General features: G+C 32.7%; 4 protein-coding genes across 4 annotated transcripts in view; 2 read left to right on the top strand and 2 right to left on the bottom strand.

Moving 5' to 3' along the window:
• Positions 1–8163: 8163 nt before the first annotated feature.
• Positions 8164–10940, bottom strand: LOC105621253 (DNA-binding protein Ets97D). The gene is made up of 6 exons (XM_012202723.1): positions 10903–10940; positions 10508–10808; positions 9581–9728; positions 9431–9507; positions 8803–9037; positions 8164–8708 (listed from the first exon to the last, which is right to left on the bottom strand). The coding sequence occupies exons 1-6, from the start codon at positions 10938–10940 to the stop codon at positions 8164–8166; spliced, it is 1344 nt and encodes a 447-aa protein (XP_012058113.1).
• Positions 10941–12249: 1309 nt separating this feature from the next.
• LOC105621252 (60S acidic ribosomal protein P0) lies at positions 12250–13852 on the top strand. The gene is made up of 4 exons (XM_012202722.1): positions 12250–12303; positions 12498–12908; positions 12997–13341; positions 13581–13852. Exons 1-4 carry the CDS (start codon positions 12250–12252, stop codon positions 13725–13727), a joined length of 957 nt encoding a protein of 318 aa, XP_012058112.1. The 3' UTR covers positions 13728–13852.
• Positions 13853–14722: 870 nt separating this feature from the next.
• On the top strand, positions 14723–16284 carry LOC105621251 (tRNA (adenine(58)-N(1))-methyltransferase catalytic subunit TRMT61A). Its single transcript, XM_012202721.1, has 4 exons — positions 14723–15077; positions 15152–15424; positions 15642–15811; positions 16126–16284. The coding sequence occupies exons 1-4, from the start codon at positions 14723–14725 to the stop codon at positions 16282–16284; spliced, it is 957 nt and encodes a 318-aa protein (XP_012058111.1).
• A 441-nt stretch (positions 16285–16725) lies between these two features.
• LOC105621311 (tubulin gamma-1 chain-like) overlaps positions 16726–18035 on the bottom strand; it is a 2143-nt gene continuing 833 nt past the window's right edge. Inside the window, 5 exon segments of the mRNA XM_012202773.1 lie at positions 16726–16929; positions 17054–17236; positions 17337–17468; positions 17878–17996; positions 17999–18032. Coding sequence (XP_012058163.1) covers positions 16726–16929; positions 17054–17236; positions 17337–17468; positions 17878–17996; positions 17999–18032 — 672 coding nt within the window.

The raw sequence follows: 18035 nt of genomic DNA, 5'->3' as shown, positions 1-18035 counted from the left end.
CACTCTTCATCCGTATATATTACGCTATCTTTTTATTCCATAAAAAGAACGTTCATCTTTCGCGTTGAAAAAAAAAAGGAAAAATACGTTCTCGTTGCACTGTTCTCCGCAAAAATAGCCATCATAAATCGCGCTGCTACGGTTTTTTTTATCGCTTTCGCAAATTCATCCGGCGTGACTTCGCAGCTTATACTAGCCAGCAATATCGCCAGAGACGGCCGGCCTATGCAATCGAGAAAACTTGGCGAATTTACGGCACGCGAATTGGCAGAACGACGGGGACACTCGCGGTAACCGTTTGTCGAACGCACGACAATTTCATCCGGCCAGATCGTAATTTTACGAGTCGAGAGAGGAACTGAGAGGGAAAGGGGAATCCCGCGATGGGCCCGCCCCTGAGACTCAGTTCATTCACACGGTCGTGTCTCGCTAAATATAATATGGCGGTGACCCCCGGTTCCCCGTCGATCCCCTCGCGCCCTTCTTCCCGAATCAGCCGCACTCATGCTCTCCCTTTTTCTCCCGCGTTTTCTTCCTTCTCTCCTCGATATCCCTTGAATTCAACGCCCCTCTGATTACGCGTCCTTTCGCGCCCCCGCACACCTCCCTCTTCTTCCGACCGCGCACTTACGGCCCTGCCGCCCTTCGGAGGACTCTGCCTGCGTCACGAAGGAACGCGAGATGCATCTCTCCGTTGTGATCCCGCACTTTTTAACTTCGATCAAGTAATGATATTTAACATAACGGCGTTGCGTCGAGGCTCTTGATGTTCTTTCACTGCTGCTATCTCGGATTTATGACGTCAGAAGCGAGAAGACCCACGATAGAAATTCTTACAAATCGTTGAATAGAAATATTTTTCAATAAAACATCATTTGCAATCGATGGAATAGACTTATAAAATGTACAAATGTTGAATAGAAATGTTTTTCAATAAAACATCATTTACAATCGATGGAATAGATTTATAAAATGTATAAAAAGTTGTTTTGTTTCGGGAGAAACAAAACATAATTTTATATAGGTTTTTTTATATATTTTATGGTTGGGAGAAACAAAAAATTAATTGTCCTGTAAATAAATAAAATATTTATTTATTCTAAATATTTATGCAATTAATCGATAAATCATAATAAAATCTTATTTTGAATACTTAAAAGTAATTACATAAAAGTATTTATAGATTTATTAATTTTTTAATTTATTTTAATTTAATTTATTTTAATTTAATAAGAAAACTAATAACAAATAAAATACATAAACTATAAAATATGTTATTAGATAAAGATAGAATATTATAAACTTTCGTATTTAATTTGTTCAATTAAAGTATAAATATTAATATATATATATCTGTCACATCTTTTTAATTACTAAAAAAAGAATTTTTGATATTTTACACGTCGGTTCTTTCGATTGTAAGTTCTGTTTTATTTCCATACTAATATATTTTGCATAATTTTTTATCATATATTTTTTGTCACAATCTGATATAACAGTGATGAGTAAACAGAAGTCTATCATTTCAATTTAATCCCTTTGTGCATTTATATTTTATCGGCAATTTCCCAATGAGTGTTCGTGAGCATTACTATAACTAATAAATAAAAACGAGCAAAGCCGAGCTAATTACAATTGAATCATAGTAAGAATTCGCAATTCGCAGCTTGCACAAAGGGATACGCGAAAATTCACTTTCTGTATATACACCCAGACGGGGCTACGAGATAATAATTTATTTTTCATATTCTTGCCCGACTAGTTTCGCGTCTCGGGGTTCTTCGCCGCGGATCCTGGAGTATCTTAAGCCTTATTCACAACGTTAGTCGAGTCGCATTCTCGCTATCGGTGTCAAAGCACCGTTTACCAGAGCAACACTAAGTACGCACGTATTTAACAACCGCACTATTCGCTTTTCTAGAACTAAAATAAAAAGCCAAATTCTTCTTGTAATAACAATTTATTTACGCGAAAAATTAGTATACGAATCATCTGAAATTTGCAAGCAGCGAGAAAGAAAAAAAAAAACCGAGTCTTTTAATTTTGATTCATTTAATTTATAGGATAATACAAATTTAAAATACATGACTTTCATTTTGCGATATTATTAATAAATATAATAATATTGTGTATTTAATAAACGATTTATTAATAATAATATTAATATTATTAACATTAATATTATTAATATTATTAACAATATTGATATTATAATAATAATAATATTGTATATTATTATTGTATATAATATTTTATTTTATTTATTTGTTTTATTAATTTACTTATGTATCTTTATTATAAATTTCTTTTCGTTTATATTTTCTGTATGTTTGTTTAATATATATGTATTATGTTTCATATATTACATTTATTTTCAATATCTTATTTTATTTATTATTTAATTATTATATATATATATATTTTTGACACTAATCAATGTCGGAAATGAACGATTTAACGGAGTCCCGTCGTATTCGGAATATCAGCCGCGTAAAATTCTGTGTGCGAGTCTTGGCGTGATCTGACTCTTGGAAACGGCGCCTTACATCCCTTAGGCCCGGAGCAGCAAAGAACAGCAGAGGCCATTAAACTGTCTACGAACGAGGATGCAGGGGATTTTTACAACGTCCGAGAGAGCCTACCTACTCTCCGCGCGCGCTCCTATATTCTTCTTGCTCCTCTTCTTCTCCCCGCTTCACTCTTTCTTCGTTTCTCTCTCTCTCTCTCTCTCTCTCTCTCTCTCTTTTCTCTCTCTTCCTTCCGCTGGCTTCTTGTTTCTCGTAGGACCCACAGACTTTTTCTTCTACGCCCTTCTGATCTCCGCGGCGGCCCAGCAACGGCCCAGCAACGGCGTCGCCGGACCGGGGCCAGAGTCGTCGCGAAAAGAGATTCTTAACGCGACCTTCCCGAATATTCGAAAACTTGTCGAAAACGCTTTCGATGAATTTTCATCGCTTGTCAATTACGAGTATCAGCGTTATGAGTATCTCTTCACGAGTTCGTTCGAGGATTTAGCTCTAGTGTAGACATGTAGCGATACGGACGAAAAGTCTTTTATCTGTTTTGAAATGTAGCTTAGTTCTAATAACGAAAGGAACTTTTATGATTACCGAGAAATAACTCTAAAAGATAACACATTTTTGCGAGAAGAACAGTCTTGCCAAAGTATCTAAAAATTTAGCTAAGTACAGATCTGAAAATAATTTTGTTGAATCATCACAACAATTATGTAAAATGCTTCATTGAGAAAAATGTTTTGTTTAAATCAACAAAAGGGATCAAGAATCACATTTTGATGCGACCAAATAGAATTTCTGGATAATCATGATTTCTATTTGGTCACCAAAATTAACTAGAAATTCTGTTTCTGATCTTATTAAAATATTCTCATTCTTGTTAGACTTTTGATAGTTTAATCAGAACACTTTTGTCAGCGTTAAATATTGATAATAATGCTGCAAAAAAGTTTTAATTCTAGCAACCATCTTTACGGAAATAATCTAATACTGAAGAATTTATTATTTGTATTGTTGAAAGACAGTAATTAATTACTTATTTGAAATACTAAACAACAGTGCTTTTGATAAAATAAATAAATAAACTACTGTCTTTCAGTTTTGTAGTTAGTATTAAATTTCTGAAGAGTTTAAAAATTCTAATAGTTTAAGAATCCTAATTACTTTGATGATCCAAACAAAATTTTTATCTGTTAGCTAAATTTTCAAATACTTCAGCAAAACTATTTTTCCCATACAGCGAAGTAAATACCGATCGCTAATATCAATTTGCATCTCCACAGGTTCGCCACCGGTTTACCAGACTCCTTCGGACGCGCTGGACCAGGTCTCCCAGGATTTCTGGATCAGGATTTCTACGCGGATAGATCCCGGGGGACGATGATAGTTATCGGCTATACTTGATGACACTAACCCGTAGATCCGAACTTGTGGGCTTTTTTATATGCATACCGCAAGCTCCTATCTACCGGTACATGTAGTCAGGCCGGCGTTAAATCTTTTCGACGGAATCCTGCTCCTCCCCCATCATCCTAGTGGTGGTGGTGGTGATGATGCAGTATCATCAACACCATCCTCCACAGCATCATCACCGCCATCATCGCTACCAATCTCCATTCCCCCCAAACGCTCGCGCGACACTTCCGGTTATCAGCAACAGTCTTCTTGAGTAATTTCCTGGCACGTGAAAAAGGGCACCACATTTTGCATCTGCTGACCGTTAAAGTATAATCGACGTGCGCCGTTAAAGTTAAGGAATAACGTCAGTCTAAGCAGATTAACTCTACGAAGTTATCAAACCTTCTGTCGTTGCGCCGATGAAAAACATTATCTTTATGTACGATATATTGTAAAGCGATATTTTGTAATACAAATGCCTCTCCCTCCCAGGAGATCCGGAAGTATTGAGGCTCTTCTGTGCGGCAGGCCATTTTTGTAAAAATCAAAAATTGTTTGTTTTTTATAGTGTTGAACTATAGTGTACATTCTTTGAACTTTCCTCATATAAATTTGAAAAAATTAATAACTTGTTACTGAGAAACAACAATTAATTATTTATTTGGAAGTATTGAACAACACAGTGCGTTTAATACTTAAGTAATTAATTACTGTCTTTCAGTATTAAATTAGTCAATAAATTTCTATAAGGATTAAAGTGAAATAAATATATGTTTGATATTTTCGCAAAAGCGAGAAGGAAAGTTCTATGCACTAGAGTCCAATGCAACAATAAAAAACAGATCTCAAAAAAAAAAAGATTGTGAGTCCGTAACTATGATTAACAATAACTATTGATATGATATTGTATCGACTTGATAATTGTATATTTAATTGTATATTGTCAATGGATGCGAGTCACGAATTCGGTGCAAGTTGCGGATGCACCGAATCAAACGTGCGAGAGATTCGCCCGGTGAGTTGAGCGTGAATGGGAAATGAGACGAAACGACCTGTCGAAAAGTCGGTCGGGTGGCGAGTTAAGAGCGAGGAGAAGAACGGCGGATACATGGAGCGACAGGAACGAAGGAGGAGGAGCCGACCGCGACGACGTCTGGGTGAGGTAGTAGGTTGTATAGTAGGGAATGGAAATTCGCGAGATACGAAGTCCACTGTACAACTTGCTAACTTTCCCAGTCGTCGGCGCTTCAACGTTGCTGGCACTGCACGGAACCGCTCCCAAGACATCCGCGCCGCGAGGAATCTCTCCGCGGAGGAGGGAATGACTTCTCTTTATTTTTCTTAAAAATTCCTTCTCGAATGTACAAATTGGCGAGGTCTTGCGCCTTACGCGAATGCGCGCGCGTGACATTTTCTCTTGGTGTAAATGCGTACGGACATATGTGTGTATGTCATCAGCATATGGGAATTCACTGAGAAAAAATTCACTGGTCTGGTTGGATTGAATAGTAATTTTGAAAAATGGATGAATCGGAAATTTCTTGTCTATTAGAATTTTAGTTCAGATAACTGTAATTCTGATTGATATAATTATATTCTAAAAATAAGAATTCTAATAGATTTTCATCATCAGATATCAGAAATATTGCATCAATTATAATTCCGGTTATCTCAACTAGAATTCTAATAATAAATTTAAAAATATTCTGATTCATCCATTTCCAACCAGAAATTTTTTTTCAATGAAAGAACATTTTGCTGAAGTATCTAAAAATTTAGCTAGATACAGACTTGAAAATAATTTTATTCGGCATCAAAATAATTATGTGGAACTGATTGCTAGAATGTCAAGACTTTTTGTAACATTGCTTGAGATTTCTAAGTAATAATTATTTTGATGGTCCAACAGAATTATTTTCAAATCTGTATTTGCAGCTGAATTTTTAGATACTTCAGCAAACTCGTTCTTTCCGTATGCGTGCGCGTGAGAGTAGCGTATATTGAGAAAGAAACAAGTGCGTAGGATTTCTTTGAGAGAAATCCTTTCGTCTTGAAATCCATCTATGTATTCTCTCTTCGTTATAATTGCGTAACGAGTGCAAGAAATGTATTTCTGTCCCTTCATTGGTATTTCCGTTTCTCGTTTTCTAAGCGCGAATCCGGTATTCATAGTCCGTTCTTATTTTAAAGTAATGTCTCAAAATGCTAATATCACTTTGTGATTAACTGATCACGTCTCAAGACTACTAAGATGGTTCTTAAATATAAGAACTGATTACGAGTACTGGTCTTAGATTCAGTTAGTGATTCTGCTCGAGCTAGACTGGGGAGTTCGGCCAAAGCGCGACTCACCAAAATTCGACGAAACAGTTTTCTCGATCTTTACTTTTGTCGCCACGATTTCTTTGAGAGATCTCGAGATAATAATTCGCGACGCACTGTCCAGGGCAGCCGCGAATTTGCATAAGATCCTCTTTGCAAAAGAGAAAGGGCGGAATGATCACGGAGCGCGAGGGTGAGATGAAGGGAATGAGTGGTGCGTGTGTGAGAATGAAAGAGAGAGAGAGGGAGAAAGAGAGAGAAAAAAAGGGCAATGGCGGGCGGGCTGATTGTAAAGCCTGCCGCGTCGCCGGTTCCCTGAGACCCTAACTTGTGACGTCGCGTCCGATATCTCACAGGCTAGATTCTCTGGTATTGGCGATGAGTGCTGCCTTTTGCCGATCAAAAGTCAGTCCTAGCAACAGAGATACAAACGTCGTCGCGTTTCAACTTGCCGCGCCGCACGTATTTCTGCGTATTTTTTTTCTTTTTCCTTTTCTTCTTTACGTCTCCGCATTGCTGTGTGATTGAGAGAACGAATGTTTATTTGACTCTTCATTAGACTTAACGGAAACTTACATTGGTTTCTCTTTCAGTATCCGCTTGTATTCCTTTAAATTCGAATATTTTATTCAGCTGCAAAAAATACAGAAAGAATAAAATTATTATAAATTGGTATTAAATACCAGATAGAATTCTTATATTTTGTTCGTTAAAATCAGATAAAAAATTATTCAAAGTAGAAAGATGATTTCGAATTAGAAAGACGACATCGATCTCAAAAATCATTAGATACGTTAAAGAAATCTTAAATTTAATAGTTCCACTTTCAACTTACATAAGAATTAAAGAACTTACGAAGAATACGCTATCCATGTGATACTGACAGAATCATGCAAAAAAAATACATCAATTACATTCTTTACAAAGCGCGTCGTTTATTCGAATTAGATTACAATATCGTCTTCGTTTTTATCACGTCTTTTATCGAAGCACATTTTATAAAACATTTATATTTTTTGATGGCCTTAGAACTTTACATATTAACATTAATCTAGATAATAAAAAAATATATCAATATTGACTAAATACATTTAACAACTTTGTTACAACTGTTTTTCCTGTTGTATACAAGCTTCTTTTAAATCGACGGGACGACATATTTAACTTTATAATACATTACCTTGAGTTCTTGGTCGTAGTCAAAATCAAATCTCGAATGTTTTTTTAACAAGAATATGAAGGTATCATACAATATTATCCATATATATAAATTCACAACATAAATGCCTCAGAAAAGTCCGTATGTAAATCCATAACGCTAAATGAAATACGTAAAATGAAATATTATATAATCATCATATATATATTGTATGTGTGTATATATATATATATATACACACACGCGCGCGCACACACACACACGCACACACACGCGCCACACACACACACACACACACACAAATAATTTTCGAATCTTAATATTACCTTATAATTCACGCTTGTATACACAAGATCTAATAAACACTTCTAACTTATACCAAAAATTTATTTTACATAAATATTAGTAAATTGAACTTTTCATGGCTTGCTTATGAAATAATGATACTCACAAAGTCATCAACTTAATTCGAAAGACGCGCAAAGAAATTCATAGCTAATGAAGAAATATAACGCGGTAATGATATCCAATCAATAAAAGAGACTATCTCAAAAGTGATTGTTTCTTGATAAGAGATTTTACTGTAATGTATTATAGTAATATACTGCAGAGCTTTTTTCCATATATACAATATTTAAAATAATATTAAAATAATAGTGGAGATGAAATGCTTGCAATAAAAGCTATTTTATTATTAATTGTAATCGAAAAAAAGGAGCATGGCAATGTCTTGCGTCGAGACACTACCGTGTCTCCTGAAATGATTTATCAGAAATATCTTCCTTCCTCAATAAGCTTATTCAATCTTCCATGCTCGACAAGTTTACTCAATTCTGCCGCTGAGTAACCTAATAACTGTTTTAAGTCACAAACGAATTTGTAAACGAATCGTTTGCCATGAACTTTAGAAATCATGTCGCCATCATAATAATACCGAAGCGCTCTGCTCAGTTTCTCATAATTCATCGACGGCTTATTTTTTCGCGCTCCCCACAATTGCGCCACTACTTCTGGCTGATTAAGCTTAAATTCTCCTTCAGTTCCTACCCACTGAATCTCGTTCCTATATTCTTTGTCCGTTAATAGTTCTAATAAAAATTGCCACAGCTGTATCTGGCCGCTATTAACGGTTCGACTAGAACTGGCAATAGTAATGGAAGTCGGATCGACATTTTCTAACGGTACGTTAACTACACGTGTCTGTTGATTTACGGTAGTTTTCGGTTTTGTTACTTTCTGATGACTTCGTATTTTAATAGATTTCTCTGCAACACTTTCATTGGACAAATCCGGTGTATCTTTTTGTACAATAGCTGCAAGAAAACAGCAAAAAAATTGGTTAAAGAAATATAAAATAAAGTCCAACCATTTTATTAAACCATGTAATGCTACTTCTTATAAACATACCAACGAATTTGCATTTTCTAAGAAGTTCGAAATGTGTCCAAAATACATCTCCTGGATCAAGAGGCACTTTTGCATGAAATTCCTCCATTGTAAGGTTACATAATTGCTCTCCGGTAATATTCCAATCAGCCAAACGTAATGATAGTATATTGAATTGTCTAACAGCCCATTGCAGCCAATGTTTCACGTGGGTTTCCGTCCATTCTCTTGGGTCATTTGGTATTTTCAATCGCTCCTTTTTTCCCCAAAAAAATATTTTGTAATTTAAAAAATTAATAAAATACATTAATAATAAAAAAAAGCTTGTCTTATAATATAACAAATATTCCTCTACATTTAAGAACGCAGGATTCCAAATCATAAAAATCAATCATGAAAATCAAAATGAATTTAGTTACTGAAGACAAAAAAATTTGTGTAAATGTAAAATTTATTTTTTAAATCTTTTTTAAATATTTTTTAAACCACAAAAATCTATATAAAACAAATGTTGTATATAAACAAAGCAAATCACGTTTCTTTTACATATTGATTTATAAAATAAAATATTAATCACATGAGATACATTTCACATACATAAAAATAATATTTTAATTACAATAATTTACATTAAAAGCATTTTAATTACCTGGTCCTTTTTGTACTGCGTATCTATCATCCACTTTATGACATTTGATTTGTTTTCCAGAGCAGTAGTCACCGGTACTACAAACAAAAATATTATTTATTAAAGTAAAATCGTTTTGACAAAAAAATAAGCATATGCATTTATACATACAATTTTCTACAATTTCAATGAAATCATCTGCTGGCTTAAGAACGTCTACTATATTGATGCGTTTCTGCATTGGCTTTATTTGTACATTAATCTGAACCAGTCCTTCTCCTTGGACGCATTGATCAACCAGATTCTTGTGGCTTTCCAACTATTGTAACAACCAGAAAAAATATACTTCAGGCTAAATAAAATATAACTAATCTTTCATTTGTTATACGATAAATTTTTCAAGTTTGTTGTTGATTGGTTAGAAGATAGATATAATTTCTAGAAATTCGAAGAGAACCTCTTTCTGTAGCCAATTAACAAATACTTGAAGAATTTGTCATACAATAAATGAAATATTAACTTAAAAATATATAGGATACTTTAGATCTCTCGTGATAATTGTTAATAGCAGTTTTTAATTTTATAATAAAAATCATAATATCAACAAAATTGGCGCTTATAAAAAAATATGTAGAAAAAATATATTTGCAAAAATTTACATATTATTAAACAAACTAAGATTTGTTGTGTCCAAAAACAGGATTATTTCTCTTAATATCAAAAGTATATATCAAGATTATAATAATTTCTAAAAGAGAGCTACTTAAGTTACTAAAGGTAACCATTTAAATTATCCACAAGTTCATTAAGGCATAAACATATTTTACAACAGTAAAAGCATGTGTGTACAGAACTATTATTATTAATTTCAAGAACAGAATTGATGCTTGAAAATATCTATACACCATCAGGGTGCACAAATTTCCATAATTTCAGATATTTTAATTAGTCAGTCTTAAAACACTTTACATTTAAAAATTATTATAATCTCGTTATCTCAGTATATAACTTTCACTTTAAAGTGATGTTAGGAGCCAATAATGGTTGTTGAGATTGTAAGAGAGATCTAGAACATTCTATGTTATGCTTGTCCCTTACCATCTGTGCGTTTTGTAACCAAAATGAATAATTTCTTAAATCTAAAGAAAGCCTTTCCTGTAAGAGAGTCCTTAACACGGACAAAGGCTCCCTAATGTCCATGTGCTGCATTATAACACCTTCATTATTATAATCTCCATTCAGGGAATTCTCTAATGAGAAACTAGGCTCGACCTCCAAATCAGAACAACTTTCCTGTTGCAGCTGTGCTATGAGATCATCCTCAGAAAATATCGCTTCTGGTTCCATTTTTATTTGCCGTATCATAGTGTAATCAAAATCGTCTTCAGTATCAAAAGAACTGAATAAGAAACAGATAAATACCTCAGGATAAGATATGGATCCACAGATCAGATTATACCTAAAAATGCGAAGATGTAAGTTCTCTCGTTAACCTTTTCTCAAAATTTTTCCGGTAATTTTCCAAATTCATATCATGTCACACGTGCCCAAATCGCAAAGTTATTTACCTAGATCAATATTCTCAGCAACTCTTCAACGAGATAGTCATCCGCGTCAGCACAGCACATTTCCTTACGTCTCAGGTCAGAAAAAACTTGAAAATGGTTATCTCAATGTTTTTCATATAACACTCTACTCATCAACGTTCATTTTTGTGATATGAGAACTAGATCTACACACATCTATTTTGCGAAATTGTCGATAAAATCGAAAATGAATGTGATGTCATGGTGTATGTCTGTTCTAATAAGAGCTTTCAAGATTGGTTGTAATTGACTGCGTTTAGCCAAGAAAGCAACTTTACAAATGTTGTAAAATTCTTCAATACGATTGGTTCTTGCTTTTGCTTCCTTATAGATGTAAACGTATAAACCAATCGTATTGAAGAACTTTACTCATTGCAAAACTGCTTTCTCTGTTGAACGCAGCCATTGGTTGTATAGTTTCTTCCGCCTTCTTTTGATACGGTATTTTATCTAGTGACTTTGGCCGGTATTTGTAGTCCGTTCTTATTTCCGTTTCTTATTTCAAAACTGGAAACTCTTAAGGAATGTCTTAAGACGCTACAGCTCTCTGATTGGTTCATGACTTTTTAAGATTGTACTTGAGACGGTCTTGAATTAAGATTCGATTATGAATACCGGCCTTTAACTTACTTTAATTGCAAGCGACCATGAGTTTGCAGCACTGCTACAACATTTATTTCCGAGACGACCGTGACTTCCGTTTCCTTCTCTATTTTGCTGCAGCACGTTGCTGAGGTATGTAGAATTGTCGGTTCGTTATTTCTACAATATCACTCTAATGATTAATTTGTATTATTCATCTTCGATCTACGATGCTGTAGTTTTATATAAAAATAGTATAAAAGTTGTATATTATAATATATATAATTATTTTGAATATAATATAATTATTTTGAATTATACCGAAATGAAGTTATTGATACCATGTGCCTTTAGATTATGAAAAGTTCGTTAGCATCAGAACATGTGCCATGTTGATTACATTATATTCTTTAATTAAGTATGCAGTAAATTGATAAGAAAATTATGCGTTTGAAAATTTGAGACATTAGACTTAGAAATACTCACGAGAATAAACTTGTGAAATTCTGAATAATATGTAGGAAAAGTATATTTCGTGTATTTATTATCATCTGAAAAATGTATTAATATCATTTTTTATTAATAGCAATTTTTTCTACATTATCTAAATTCAATCTTTAACCATTTTTAGTCCTTAAATTCCCATAAGGTATCCCTACCACACTATTCAAGATGGGTAGGGAGGATAAAGCAACATGGAAGTCAAATTACTTCACTAAACTTGTTGTAAGTATTTTCTTTTATATTCATTGTTTAGTTCTATAATCTCATATGCATAACCTAATAACATATAAATTGCTTATAAATATAATTTATATACATATATATATGTATTTTTTTTATATATAACTTTTATTTTTATATTTATAAAATTTATAATTAAAAAAATACTTATTAGAATAATTTTTGTTAAATATTAGCAACTATTAGACGATTTTCCTAAATGCTTCATTGTGGGTGCGGACAATGTCGGCTCAAAGCAAATGCAACAGATTCGTATGTCATTGCGTGGAAATGCAGTCGTACTGATGGGCAAAAATACCATGATGAGAAAAGCTATTCGCGGTCATATAGAACGCAACGCAGCATTAGAGAAATTACTGCCTCACATTCGTGGTAATGTTGGGTTTGTTTTCACCCGAGGTGATTTGATTGAAGTAAGAGACAAACTGCTGGAAAATAAAGTACGTGCTCCAGCCAGGGCAGGAGCCATTGCACCCTTAAGCGTTATCATTCCTGCACAAAACACGGGACTTGGTCCTGAGAAAACTTCTTTTTTCCAAGCTTTGAGTATACCGACTAAGATTTCTAAGGGTACTATTGAAATAATAGTAAGTGATTTATTAAAATTTAATATTGTCTTACACATTCTGCATAAATAATAACTACATAATAATAACTGGATATCACATTTTATAGAATGATGTTCATATCCTCAAACCTGGTGATAAGGTGGGAGCTTCCGAAGCCACGCTTTTGAACATGCTGAATATTTCACCTTTTTCTTATGGATTATTGGTTGAACAAGTGTACGATTCTGGTACTATTTTTGCGCCTGAGATTTTGGACATCAAACCTGAAGATCTACGTGAAAAATTCATGGCAGGAGTCGCAAATCTAGCTTCAGTTTGCTTGATGATTGGTTATCCTACAGTTGCTAGCGCTCCACATAGTATTGTAAACGGCTTCAAGAACTTGCTAGCTGTTGCTGCTGTTACTGAGGTTGAATTTGCGGAAGCTACTACTATCAAGGAATACGTTAAGGTATGAATTTATACCTTATATCTCATAGTTTCTAATTGAATGAATATAATGATGAAAACATTACGCGTCTAAAGATCTTGGTTCACGTGTCAGAGCTAGAAATAGTTGAACCCATTGACATGTCAAGATTGTTGTTGAAATATCGCACGAAAGTGCAGTCTGAATTAAACATAATGTAGATATTCTACTCTGCAATTGGCCGAGAAGTATTTATTAAGAATAATGGAATTGTTTATTAGGATCCAAGCAAGTTTGTTGTTGCTGCCGCTGCTGTAGCAACTCCAGCTGCTGCAGCTGCTGACGCTCCTGCTGCAGAGAAAAAGGAAGAGAAGAAGGAAGAATCAGACTCAGAAGACGATGACATGGGTTTTGGATTATTCGACTAATGCATACGTACTCACGTTATGTATGCTAAAACGTCTATTTGAAACAACCTTTGTCAAACAAGAATCGATTCAAATTTTGTATCATGTTAAATCTGAAAATAAAGTAAAATCAAATTGAAAGGAAATTTTAGTTTTATTTATTATTCTGTCACTTTTGATTGTATTTATTAACAATATTAGAATTTTTAGTGATAATAATTTCGCGTATTGGTACGTACAATTTATATGTCCTTAGCTCATGATGAAACACATTTCCAATGGTGCAGCACAATCAAAAGAATTGGGAACAGGCAACAGAAAACAAAAATTTCAATCTACCAGAAACCTTGTACTATAAAATACACAATTTCTGATAAGCTTATTCTGAAATTCTTATTCTCTGTTTCCTATTTGTATACATGAAGCTTTAAAGCAACAGGAGAGAGAGAGAAAGAGAGAGAATAGGGAATAAGAGATTTTACCTATCAGAAATTCTATATACTAGAATGCATGGTTTCTGATAAGTTAAAATCTGTTATTCTCTGTTCTATTGTCTATGTTACTCATTGTGTTCAAGGCTTAATTCCTGAACATATCTTACAGCCATGATGGAATTCCATCATTTTCACTCAGCTTCTTCGCTTTCTCTCTTCTCAGCGCCAAATATATATCTATCTCATTTTAAGTGCAAAAAGTGCAAACAAGCCGAACACATGCTTGCAACTATGGTATTTTGATTTTGATACAACGCCGATTTCTTAACCTGTACAGTCATTAGCTTAACAATTAATATCTTGCTTTGCAGGCAGAGCAGTAAGAATCATTTATACTAGCCGTAAGCTGTAAGAATTGATTAATAATCGTCAAATAGAAAAGGGAATAATCAATTATGATATAAACGAAGTATAAATGATTCTATACATTTTTTATCAGATTCTTTCGTTTTCCATAAAAAACGCATCAAATAAGCATAATTTTATCAATATTGGAGCTGAAGAAAATTAAATAATTACGAAATGAGTTTCAACAAAATTAAGGAAGTTATAGAAGATGGAGATATTGTTATTTTATATTTAAATCCAAATAACATGCATCCTCTGGAAGTAAAAGCAAAAATTTCCAATAAAAAGGGCAAAATCATAGATAATGTGTTCAATACTGCCTATGGTGCACTAAGAGTCATATCACTCATCGGACAAAAATATGGTTCAAAAGTCGAGTTGACTCGAGGTTGGGCATATGTGTTGCAGCCAACGCCAGAACTTTGGACACTGATACTACCTCATAGAACTCAAATTATCTATAGTCCAGATATAAGTTTTATTATACATTTAATGGAACTTAGACCAGGAAGTATAGTAATTGAAACAGGTACGTCATACGCACATATATGCTATGCTGATACACGCATATATTCGAAAGAAAATAGCTTTATTCAATTTTAGGTACTGGTAGTGGCTCTTTATCTCACGCATTAATTCGAGTGATACGTCCAAGTGGCCATTTATATACATTCGATTTTCATGAACAACGTGTATCTATTGCTAGCACAGAATTTAAAAAACATGGTTTGAGTAATTTTGTAACTTTGAAAGAAAAGGACGTTTGCTTAGAAGGATTTGGAGAAGAATTAAAACATAAAGTCGATGCAGTGTTTCTAGATCTTCCACATCCATGGTTAGCTGTAGAACATGCTACAGTTGCTCTAAAAAAAGCAGGTGAATTTTTAAAAATTTAATTTTTTTTATTTATAAAGAATTTTAATTAACAGTAAATATTCTAGGATGAGTATTTTAATATCTGCACAGATATATGTAATTTGAATTACATTAATACATATAAGCGTATTTGAAGATATAATACATGTATTATATAGCATTGTAAGTGTTACATTCATTATAGTACAATGTATGATGTACAATTTTTATCCAACAGGTGGAAAACTGTGTTTCTTTTCTCCTTGTATTGAACAAGTTCAACGTACTTGCATAAAACTAATTTGTGAAGGATTTATAGAATTACATACGTACGAATGTTTGCAAAGAGAAATGAATGTTCAATACAAGCTTTTGCCAATATTAGATTTGGAATGTTTGAAACACAAGGTTGGTATACTTTATCGTTACTAGTGAAAAATCTTTAATTGCATATGATACAAATAAAATAAATTAAAATAATATTCAATTACTCATCTAAAACTATAGTATATCAATGTAAATATTGAATATTTGAATGGATTAATGACATATAAAATATCAAATTTAACATTTTATAATTTTGTAAAATTTTATATTTTAGTATATTTTTTTGTAAAATATTTTAATAGATAGAAAAAATTTTAAGACATTGAAAAAACATTGAATAAATTTCAAAGAATAACCTGAATATAAAAATGAAAAATTTAATTATTCTATTATAGCACACAACTGAAGATATTCACAAGAACGAAAAAGAAAAACAAGAAAAACTTCTTACAGTTACTCACTCTCATTCATTACCTGGCCATACAGGTTTTATTACGATTGCTGTTCTACCCCCTAGTTATGCACGCAAAAAAAGAAATACATTTACAGTGTAGAAATTCAAACAAATGAATAAACGATTGAAGAATACTAAGGTGCGCATTTAAGTAGCGGTTACTTAAGACTCCTGAACAATTATATTTTATAATGCCTTTATATTTATTTATAATTCTCTTTATTTACAAATGTCATGCAAGAAACTTTAACGTATTATTTCTCGCTTGTGACGTCACAATCCTATATGGCCACGGCGACTATTCAGGAGCCTTAACTATAATAAAACTTATAAATTAGTTTTGTTACCATCTCAATTAGAAATCCATAATTTAAAATATTTAGAAACCATTTCTATTAATTATATTAACAAATATTTTTTTGTGAGAATGAATATTGTGATAATATCCTACAAATATTCTACAAATATACAACCATAAGTATAATGATGTAAAACGTAATGAAAACTGAAAACATATAAAAAGGTTTGATTATTTGCAAACTTATGTATCTGCCTTATTTGGATTCCAACTAAGATAATCGACTCGAGTCGCAGCCTGATACTCTTTCACTAAACAGTCTACAACTTCTCGTGAATTGTCCAGTTCATCGAGATTATCTTCGAACATCTTTTCTTTGCGGAATTGTTCCAAAAATGCTTCGCGTTTACGTAATTTGTCATATTGTTGTAAGGCTCTATCAAACAACTGAAACACAGTTATCAATATTTAAATTCAAATATTATAGAATATATTGTATTATATTATATATTGTGCTGTGATATATCCATTAGACGATAAGTTTTGAGAATTTAATAGTCAATATTCTTACCGATGATATATTAGTATGATTAGCTAACATCAAACCAGACACGCGATGTGCACTTTGTATATAAGGAGATTTTCGTGAAAGAGCTACTTGTATACTAGCAGGACCCCAAGGAATAAACTGCGCGAGTTTTCGCTCTCTAATCCTTTGTAATGATTTGTGCACTTGTGTCGGATCCACCTCACCCTATTCAAAATAATTATGTGTGAAGCATAAAGTTGCTTTTGATATAAGGACATAACAAATTAACAAATGAATTTCTTGAATAAGTTCTCTAAAATATTACCTGAATTATATTTAAAATGGATATATAACAATGAGATGCATTTCTGTCTAATGCTGTAGAAACCATCATATTTTTCGGTTGTAACAATCGTCGCATTACATCCAAGACAGATGTTTTTCTCACAGACGCACCCTGTTTCCCAATAATTTACAAAATTATACAGACATGTTTAAACATCAAATGTGATATATTCTAATTAAATAAATTGATTATTAAATTGATATTCTAATAATCTGAGCAGAAATATAATTTTTCTTTAAATATTGTAAAAAAAAAAATATTTGATTTTTTCTGATGTTAATTTTTTGCAAATGCATCAATATACAAAATTGTAATATGCAATTATATTTTTAAATAGAATTAATTTTTTTCTAAGTGTACCATATCATAAAATTCATCATTTCGTAAATAAAAGTATTAACTATTAGACATTGTTGTACAGAAAATATTATAAAATGAATATTTTAAGTATTTTACATTTCATATTCTAACAAAATATGAAATAATAATAATTAATAGTAATAATTAAATCATCAGATACCTCTTCATCCGTTGTAAGTGGAGTATAACCAGTCATTAGAAAATGCAAGCGAGGAGTTGGGATAAGTGGTGCAATCAAACCAACCAAATCATTGTTCATATATGAAGGATATCTTAAATGGTTGTACTAACAGACATTATTGTTGAAACCTGAGACTG

Source organism: Atta cephalotes, assembly GCF_000143395.1.
Source record: "Atta cephalotes unplaced genomic scaffold scaffold00032, whole genome shotgun sequence".
NCBI lineage: Eukaryota > Metazoa > Arthropoda > Insecta > Hymenoptera > Formicidae > Atta > Atta cephalotes.
This window is presented reverse-complemented; position numbering and strand designations above follow the sequence as displayed.